The sequence below is a fragment of the Mus caroli genome, chromosome 4 (genome assembly GCF_900094665.2).
Source record: "Mus caroli chromosome 4, CAROLI_EIJ_v1.1, whole genome shotgun sequence".
Classification (NCBI taxonomy): domain Eukaryota; kingdom Metazoa; phylum Chordata; class Mammalia; order Rodentia; family Muridae; genus Mus; species Mus caroli.
The window spans coordinates 144969606-144979357 of record NC_034573.1 but is presented as its reverse complement, the minus strand read 5'-3'; the positions used below and the strand labels follow the sequence as shown (position 1 = coordinate 144979357).

The following is a 9752-nucleotide window of genomic DNA, read 5'->3' as shown; positions in this document are numbered from 1 at the left end:
ACTTTGTCTTCCCATAGGCTTCCAGAAGTCACCTTTTGGCAGTCCTGGTCCCCTGCCCCACCTAGAGGGATGGGTCCTGCTCTCAGTAAGGGGACCTTCACAAGGAGCATGGGGGCATCCAAAAGTACTGCTGGTGTCTGGGCTTCAGCCCTACTTACTGCTTGTAGACCAGAGGTGGTCTTCACACTGTTTTATGAAATCTAAATCTATTGGGGTTTTGTGTGTGTGTGTTTGTTGTTTTTAGTTTTTAAGATAGGGTTTCTCCGTATGACCCTGGCTGTGCTGGAACTCACTCTATAGACCAGGCTGGCCTCAACTCACAGAGATCCAACTTTTTTGCCTCCTAAGTGCTGAGACCAAAGGTGTGTGCCACCACCACCCAGCTTGAGCTTCTGTTCTTAATGTACCTTTTCTGTAGAATGAGTCTCTTAAAGATATGCCAGGCTCTCTTTGATTTGAGTTCATTTTAAAAGTTTGGAAATGACAAATGGAAGCAAGAAACAACCTAGGGACAAGCCAAGAGGGAGCTAGATTCAGCAGTGACATTGGGTAGTTAGGTAACTTGTTTATCTGGCCTCCAAGCAGACGTGGCTCACTTAACTTCCTCAGAACAGCTATCAGAGGATGCACGGAAATTGGTTTATAGGAGAAAACTCACTCAAGCCAACTCTGCCAGGTCGGCAAGATGTTCAACAAGTAAAGTTGTTTGCTTGCTTGCTACCCAGCCCGACCAGAATTTGATCCCTGAAATACATGATACAGAGAACTGGCTACCGGGAAGTAGTGGTGCATGCCTTTAATCTCAGCACTTGGGAGGCAGAGGCAGGTGGATTTCTGAGTTCGAGGCCAACCTGGTCTAGAGTGAGTCCCAGGACAGCCAGGGATATACAGAGAAACCCTGTCTTGAAAAACAAAACAAACAAAAAAACAAGACAAAAAACAAAAAAGGAACTGACTCCTGCAAGGTGTTCTCTGATCTCCACACATGTGCAATGGCATGTGTGCAACCTAATACAGTTTTTAAAAATGTGCTACTCAGGGAGACCCCCTTCCTACCCGCTAGGCCAAAATGAAGACCTTCATTTTCTATTTTTCTTTTTTTAAAGATTTATTTATTATGTATTATACAGTTCTGCCTGCACACCAGAAAGGGCATCAGATCCCAGCATAGATGGTTGTGAGCCACCACGTGGCTGCTGGGAATTGAACTCAGGACTTCTGAAGAACATCCAGTGCTCTTAGCCTCTGAAGCATCGGTCCAACCCAGACCTTCATTTTCTTAGGGAGTTGGCAACATGGGTTTAGGAGGGGTACTGGAGTTGGTGAGCCCAGAGTGTTATACTTCGCTTCCAGTCTAACCTGAGCCCTGCCTCTCACAGCCCGATGGTGGCCTCTTCTTTACAGGCCTGAGTAAAACACCCTGAACTTCTGAAGCAGTGCTCAGCTGTGTGGCTTGGGAAGGGAGGGGAAGCCCACTATCTCCAGAGACTGAAGAAGCTGTCAATTACATGTGACAGACTCTCCCACCCCCCATACTGAATTTTTCCCACTTGTACCTGACCCCCTTTTTTTCCAGGTAACTGTAGTAGCTTATGCGACAAAAGAACGGTGTGGAGGTTTTATATTTCTGTGCAGCCACAGTTCTGAGGAGAAACTTTTCCATGAGTTCCATCCACCACTTGGAGCTGTCAGCGGTAGTGTCTCAGGTAGACCAGCTTCTGAGGTGGGAACTTCTCCCGGCACAGGGGACATTCTGTCTGCAGGGTAGGGTATGTTTGTCACATTGGCTGTGCACCATAGCTGGCCCTGATCCCCAGTGCATCAACTCCTCTTTTACATCATGCACAGCTGTAAATCAACCAGAAAACAGCCTCTCCCAGGGTCCCGAGCCCCAGAGGGGCTAGGCATTGGATAGTGTTGACTCAGCATAGCAGTGCCCACCCACCCATCCTCAATACTTATGAACCTTGGATCTCTAGGACCTCTCCTGGGCTCTACCCTTTGACTGAGCCTCTGCCATATCTTCCCAGCAAGCCCCACCAGTAAGGTACCAGTCTGTGTGTGCTACTCTAGATGAATCCCAGTGCTCCCTCTCAAGAGAAAAGGCTTGCTCTGCCATCTATGAGAAAGCAGGGTCCACATTCCACACTTAGACAGCTGGTACACAGTGCCCACTATGCAGACTGCTGACTTAGCAAAGTAAATGCTTATGTTTTCTGTACTGTGGCCCAGGACACCAGCCTCTTAATAGCAGGGCACAGCCACATAAAGTTCCCTCTCACTTGCAGCCTAGGCTTCTGGCCAGGACAGTAAAAGTACCTGAGTGGCTAGACATGCCAGCCAGGGCCCAGCTGCTTACATGAAGCGGTATGCTCTGGGCACCTGTCCTGGAAACGGTTCAGTGGTGTGTACACATGTACTAGCATTCTGAATGTTTGAATTAAGACAGTAAGTGTAGCCTGATATGTGCACCCAACATGTGCCATTCACCTGCCCTCAGTCAGACCTCAAGAGAGGAAGGCTGGGAACTTCAACCCCAAGCATGGTTCATATCTCACAGATGCCTACCTCTCTATCCCCAACTCAAGAGGTTTGGGAGATTGGGGCAGTGAAACCGCCATGGGTCACAGGCCTGGGAGCGCGTGTACCTTGGTGTTGCACCACTCGGTGATACACTCCCAGCAGAAGAGATGGCCGCAAGGTGTGGCCGTGGAGTGTCTTCGTTCCTCCAAGCATAGGGTGCAGAGTGGGGTTCTGCACACTGCTCTGTCTTCAAGGGAACTCCTATGGGGGTAAGTACACAGGTGAACACACCTTTCACAAAATCGGGGCATACCAAAGTACCTCAAGCTCCCTGCACACCTGCGGTGGGATAGATTGCGGTGCAGCCGCCACTCCTTCCTGGCTCGCTGCTTCTGCCTGAAGCTGTACAACTGCAGCCCCATGGACAGCACCAGATGCAAGAGGGAGATCAGCCCCAGCAGTCGGTAGCTAGTGCGAGCCTTTTGGTCCTCTCCAGGCAGTCGACGAGTACGGAGCTGTTAAGACAGGTGACCGTGGCCATTGGGATCCCTTAGGACCTGGCCTCTTGTCTGCTGGAGGTTTTATATTCAGCCAGGCCTCCTGTTGGCCATTGGCAGTGTCCCAAGAACAAGAACCAACATGGAGATGGGTTTAAGTAGTGACTGGGAACCCTAGCTATAGGGTGACCTTGAGGCATCAGCAGCACAGACCCAGGAGTCTGGATGGACCAGGAAAATGGATGAGGATTCTAGAACTGTCTGGGGACTACTTCAGAGGAAGGGAAGGAGCCCAAGGAAGAGTAGGGTGGAGAATAGCAAGGGGACCTGGACAGGTGGTTACTGTCCCTCTGACACTCTGGCCCTCAAGGATGCTGGTCTAGCCTCTGCTCTGGCTAATGGTGTAACTGCCATATACACCACAACAAGACTATGCTGTCTTCCACTTCTGCGTTCCCACTGGCAGGGAAATGAAGACACCAGGTTATATCATGTCTTGGGCTGGAACAGGAAAACTGCAAGCCCTACAGCAAAACCCAGTGCCCAGCATTCAGCAGCTATTAGGAAGGGAGGCACATCTGCTAAATTAAATGACTGGGCAGATTTTGCTTTATCTGGCAGTATGGAAGGAAGTTAAGGCCTGAGACCAGACTATGGGTGTGTCTATGATAAGTGTGTGTGGGAGGAGCGAACTGGCTGGAGGGAGAGGGGAGAGGTGGCATTTGGTCCCCTGACAGGTAAGGTCAGCATGGAGGTGATACCAGGGCGAGGTCTTTGGTGTGACAGGATACAAGGGCACTGATAGGAAGCTAGGGTTGAGGCAGGGGACTGCCAGAGGCAACAACAAGGTCAGTACAGACTGTTATGTGGCCAGCGCTGTGGTGAGGTGACCCTAAGATCTTGCCTTTCTGTTAGGGCTGCTGGATGGTGATGAACAGGGCCCTCTGCTGGCAGGGATGGATGGGGAAGGCCAGCCTCTGGGCTAGAACCTGCACTCCACACACTTCTCCTAACAGTGAAATGGACACAGCCACAGGCCCTCTGCTGAGGCCAGACCTGGCCACTCAGTCACTCACCCACCCACGCGCCCAAGTCTGCTGCCATCTTCAGTCTGTGGGAACTGGATTTCCTTTTCTGGGCTTTCTTGGAAAAGAAAACTGAACAAACTCCACTCTTTCCCAAGTATAGAATTTCGATTGCAACTTGGAAGCAGAACACTTGGCTGCGATCATGTCAGCATGGGTCCCCGAGTATGCTGCTCAGAGGATCCCAGCCTGGATACCAGTCCCCTTGGCATGGCTACTTACATACGTGATCCCTGCTAGTCTCTTGGCCAGGTGGTAGAAGGTACCATGAATATAAAACCAAGCCACGTGGAACCGATGGAGGCAGGCGAAGCCCTGTCTCAGGATGAAGACTGCCCGCTGGAGGGCCTTCCTTTGTTGTTCAGTCAGAGTGGCTGTGTGGTGACGCACCCAGCGCCGTGCCCGTGATCGGCTGCGTCCTCCAGGTAGCAGACTGCCCTGTGAAGCCCGGGGACCATCGCCATCAGCTTGCAGCTCCTGCTCCAGGGGCAGCAGTGCCTTGTCTAGCAGGTAGGGCAAGACAGCATGCAGCGCAACCAGCACTCCACGGCGGAGCCTGGAGGGCACACGCTGCTGGGATGGGTCCACTTGGATGATCCCAACATACTCCTCCCCAAGGGTCTGGTAGCCTGAGGATTAATACACAATGATGAGGGTCCAGGGACAAGCTTCCAGGCCAGCCTGTGTCTCCCCCCACTCCCCCCAGCCTCACCAGTCACCCTGAGACCTAGCCAAGGCCAGCACAACTTCTTGTTAACACCCACTGTGGCCATGCTGTGATTTCACCATGTCACAGAGACGGCCACTCTGGAATGGGCCTTGCATCCCCTGTTGGTTCTTGCTCCCTTAAGTCTTTATTCTGTTTCCCAGTCCTTCCTCTGCTGAACTCATAACCCTGTCCAAGTGATGGGATCCGATCTTGTGGCTTTCTACCTTCTAGATGATGGCTGAGTCCTAAGTATCAGGCATACATACCGCTGCTTACCTGACACTGTCACATGGAGTCAGATTAAAAAGCCCCCCATGGCTTGCAGCTAGCATCTAGTACTCCACCATGCAGAAGATGAAGCCTGCCTTCCTGTTCCTGAGGCCAGCCTTGCGGTGTACCTTGTGATCTTTCCATGTGTCTCACCATGACCCTGCTCGTAGGCCTACGTCCCCCTGCCCCCGCCCCACTCGATAGCCTCTTCCTTTTTATCTTGCAATGCCTCGCACCCATAAAAGGAAAAGCCCATCCTGCTGAGATAAAGTCTGGGGCAGTGCCCCGTCTGGCCAGTATCTTCCTTCCCGGAGATAGAGACTAATGCAGGTGATTTCCAGGAGCCTTCAGCATCCCCTCCAGACCTGGGTGGATTGTGGGCCCCTCAGTGCCCAGGACCTGCGAGCACAGACAGCTACCTGCAATTGTAGTGAGGCCAAAGTAGGCTATGTCCGAGAGCAACTCGATCTCTTTCCTCCATTCCAGCCATTTCTTGGCACCTGAGAGAAGAAAAATATTAGCTCTGGAGAGGTGAAGTGGTTCTTTTAAGATCACTCCCAGCCGGGCAATGGTGGCACACGCCTTTAATCCCAGCACTTGGGAGGCAGAGACAGGCGGATATCTGAGTTTGAGTCCAGACTGACCAGAGTGAGTTCCAGGACAGCCAGGGCTACACAGAGAAACCCTGTCTCGGGAAAAAAAAAAAAAAAAAATCACGCCCCCAACTCCAGGGGAGCAGGTAAAGTCCAAATCAAGTCACTCCTAAGACGACCCTCAACAACTAGTCTCTCCCTTCACCTCCTCTGCTGCCCTTGGTGACCGGAATGTCTCTGAGACGAAGACCACCTCCTAAGAACCCCCCAACTGTACTGTCTTGAGTCAGGTACTGTCCTAGAGACATGGAGCCCAGGAAAGTCTAGGTAGTGCTAACAACATAAGCCAGAGGCGACCTGTTTAGTATCAAACCTCGGCTCTCTGAAATCCCAAATCCCTGCATGTGTGATCCACGTGTCTACCTATAAGAGTAATGATGTTAGGTCCAACCTGTAGGGGCGTTTGGAGAATAAATGGGCAAATGCTTGAGAAACACTTAAAGCAGAGACCTGCAATGTGTTCAGCAGTGTGTACGTCTGTTTTGATCCCCGCTTTCCAAGCAAACTTTGAAGCTGCCGCCTGTCTGGGTGCCCAGAACGCTCACCCGCTAGGCTGTGCAGCGCTTCACCCGCCGCGCTCCGCAGGCCTCCCAGGTAGTACTCGTCCTTCTGCGCTGCCCGGATCACTTCAGGGGCACCCGCCCGCGCCATGGCCCGAATCGCAGAGCTCGCACCGCGCCGGCGCACCTCGTGGGCGGGGCCTGTGACGCTCGACGTGCCTCCGTCGTGGGGCTGAGGCTGCGAACTCCACGCGGGCGAAGGCGGAGCCTAGGCGTGACATCTGTGGAGGCGGGATAGTGGGCGTGGCCACGATAGAGGGGTGGGGCTACCCGGGGAGGGGTGTGGTCTGTGCTTGGAGGGTGAAGCGGCACAGTGAAGTTGCCGGTAAATGACAGGGAGGAGGTGGATACCTAGTGGGTAGGACCCCCGAGAGAGCTCAGCCTCGCAGATGTGTTTTTGGCCTGATTCAGGTTCAGTTTTCTGGCAGGAGGTACGTGTCTCTGGGCTGCAAAAGTGGACCTTTTGGGATAGCCACGTGATTCCAACGGACTACTGAAGGCCCCAGTTGTTGGAGTTCCTCCTTGCCGGTGCCCTGGTTTCTTCAGCTTGGGTTGGGCAATCCCAGATAGCACCTTTGACCACTGCTAGGAGGCAGTCAAGGCTCATTCAAAGGCATGAACTTATAGCCAAATCAAATGTGACAGTTTGAAATGCAGATTCTTTGAAGGCCCAAGGCCGCTTGTGCTGGAAGCTCATTTCTACCATAACCATGGGTATGGCCTGTTCTAAGTGTCCCCTCCTGGACTGCTCCTTACACGCGACTGCTTTTTTGCATTCTCTTCTCTCAGTCATGGGGAACAAGACCAGAAACACTATTCAAGTATCTGTTGTTCTCAGGGATACCGCCTAAGTAAGTGTCTCTCTCCGTGGGCTCAAATCCTAGGCACAGCGGTGCTTTGATCCTCAAGTTCTTCCTTTGTGGGCTCTCAAGGATTCTTCCTAAGGGACAAAACCCAAGATGGCCAGCAGGTGGAGCTATCAGCCCATCTTTTCTACTAGCTTGGGCTGCTAGAGCTTGTTAACCCAAACAGATCCTGCACAGATCAGGGAAACAAGAGGCTTTTCAGTGAGGAGAGAAAGTGGAAGGGCAAGATGAATAGTGACATCATTGTAGATCAGTTCTCTGGATTCTCGGATGACCATGTGGCCTGGAGTCCTCCTTTGCTTCAGTGTTTCAGGATTCCAGAACTCTGCGGTGGAGGTAGAGCGAGAGCTCTTGCTTACAGAAGGGGCATACGGCCCTTGCCACCTCCCTTTTGACCACCCCTTGCCTTCTGAAGCACAAGGATCCTGAGACTGAGCCTTGTGACTTTCTCCTTGTAAACTCTTCCTCCTGCTTCAAGGATGGAGGACAGAAAGGCCAGGCTCCTGAGGGTTTCAGGGAAGGCACCAGAGGTGTGTCAGAGTGCTTGACAGTTGTAGTCCTGGCCTTGACTCTCGAATATCCACCTCCTGGTCTGCTTGAGGGCCACCCCAATCTGTGAGACAACCATAATGAAGTTCCCTGGGGACACCGCACTGGAGCGTCTCTGGGCTGGGCATTGACTCCCTGTCTTGGGGGCCTCACTAACTCTGTGAGGGACAAGGTGTGGCCTGCACTTTCCTTCACTTGATGGGCCTCAGGTTTCTGATCTATAGACCAGGAATAATGAAAATAACTAGTTGGTGTTTATTGAGAGGCCACCATTGCCAGCGCTGGTCACATGGATTGTGTGAGCCCACATAGAGATGCAGGTTGGTAGTAGATCTGGGACAAGATGGAATTCTGCGTCTCTTCTGGAGCAAAGGTCAGCCGTCCTAGAGGCAGTGTTTGCAGTTTTGCTCCTCAACAACAGCTACTTTGTTTGTTTGTTTGTTTATTTTTTGAGACAGGGTTTCTCTGTGTAGCCCTGGATGTCCTGGAACTCACTTTGTAAACCATGCTGGCCTCAAACTCAGAAATCTGCCTGTCTCTACCTCCCAAGTGCTGGGATTAAAGGCGTGAGCCACCACTGCCCAGCTCAACAACTACTTCTAAAGTCATACACGCTGTGGGTTTTGTTGTCCTGCCTGATGTCGTTTGCCAGGGATGCTAGCTCTGGCCACTCTGTTTTCTAACTCTATTAAGTTAAATTATATTTATTGTGTGTTTGTGTTGTATGCATGGGTATATATTCATGTTTGTATATGTGTGGGCATATGTGGATATGTAGCATGTATGAGAGTGTGTGTGTGTGTACGCCTGCAAGTGTGGAGACTCGCAAGGATGATACCTGGTATCATCTTGGATTGCGCTTCCACCTTCTTCTTTGGAGCAGGTCTCTGAATCAAAACCAGGACTTACCCACATGGCTAGTGTCTTATCAGCTAACCTACTCTGGGATCCTCCTCCTTCCATGGTTGAAATTTCCGGTGGGTCACCTCACCCATCAGATGTTTATGTGGGCTCTCAGGATCTGAACTCTGCTCTTCATACTGGTGCAACAAGCATTCTATCCGCTGACCTCTGTAGTCAGCCCTATCTGAGAAATTTGTAATATAGTTCTGCTGGTAGGGAGGCCAGAGACAGAGTAAGCCAGGACCTTGGGGAGGCCTGGGAACTGGGAGGAGATCGCCCAGCAGGTGGCTCCATTGCACCCGCTCTGTGCCCTCCCCCACCGCCACTCCCCACCCCCAGGTTAAACCTTCCAGCACCACCTAGCTGACTGATAGATGACGGTGTTACTCTTAGGCTTCCCTTTGCCTAGTGTCTTTGATTCCTTGCAAATCTTCCCTCTGCCCCTAGCAGGGATTTATCATTCTGGTGGTTGCTATACACATCACACCCAGGATGGGGCTTGCTGAATGGCTGGCAAACAAGAAAACTCCATTTCTCTACCAGATCTGGCCCTGGGGTTGTACTGCAGGGTCCACACCTGCCTTGAGGCAAGAGTGACCCTGTAAAGCCCCTGCCCTCACCTGACATCTGGTCTCCTGGGAACCTGAGGAGGGACTCTTGTCCCTGCTTTCTCTGCAGGAATGGGGAGAGGACTGCAGCCTAGGGTTCTGGGAGGCCTGCCCCACCACCCGGGGCATGGAGTGCTAGGCTTCCTTAAGTTTTTCATTGCACCCTTTAACTGCAGAGAGACAGAGGGACTGGGCAATGACCCGCCCAGGAGGAGCTCACACACAGGGACTTGACTGTTAGGGTGGGGCCTGCCCTAGGCAGGAGGCCCCTCTACAGGAGCCACAAACCTGGAAAACAGGTTCCTCCACCCAGGGCAGGCAGGCTGGAAGCTCAGAGCACCCTACAGCCAGCTGCTCTGGTTGCTGCAGATTGGAGCCCTGGAGGTACTGTGGGCACCAAGAAAGGGTGGGGGTACTGGGAGAGAGTGTGAGGCCCCAGAATGGAGCCTGGGAGGCTCTGTCTGGTGAGCAGAGATCTCTGGGAGTCTCCCCTCTTTCACTGTAGGCTTGCTAGTGAGGGTAGGGCTGA

General features: G+C 52.3%; 1 protein-coding gene across 2 annotated transcripts; it reads right to left on the bottom strand.

Moving 5' to 3' along the window:
- Positions 1–1038: 1038 nt before the first annotated feature.
- On the bottom strand, positions 1039–6421 carry Pex10 (peroxisomal biogenesis factor 10). Of its 2 annotated transcripts, none has more exons than XM_021160586.1 (6): positions 6283–6421; positions 5504–5584; positions 4328–4734; positions 2863–3038; positions 2649–2784; positions 1039–1757 (listed from the first exon to the last, which is right to left on the bottom strand). In XM_021160586.1, exons 1-6 carry the CDS (start codon positions 6386–6388, stop codon positions 1689–1691), a joined length of 975 nt encoding a protein of 324 aa, XP_021016245.1. In that variant the 5' UTR covers positions 6389–6421; the 3' UTR covers positions 1039–1688. The 2 variants fall into 2 exon arrangements, with proteins under 2 accessions (XP_021016245.1, XP_021016243.1); XM_021160584.2 differs by having other exon boundaries at positions 1174–1757; positions 2649–2770; positions 6283–6409.
- Positions 6422–9752: the final 3331 nt, after the last annotated feature.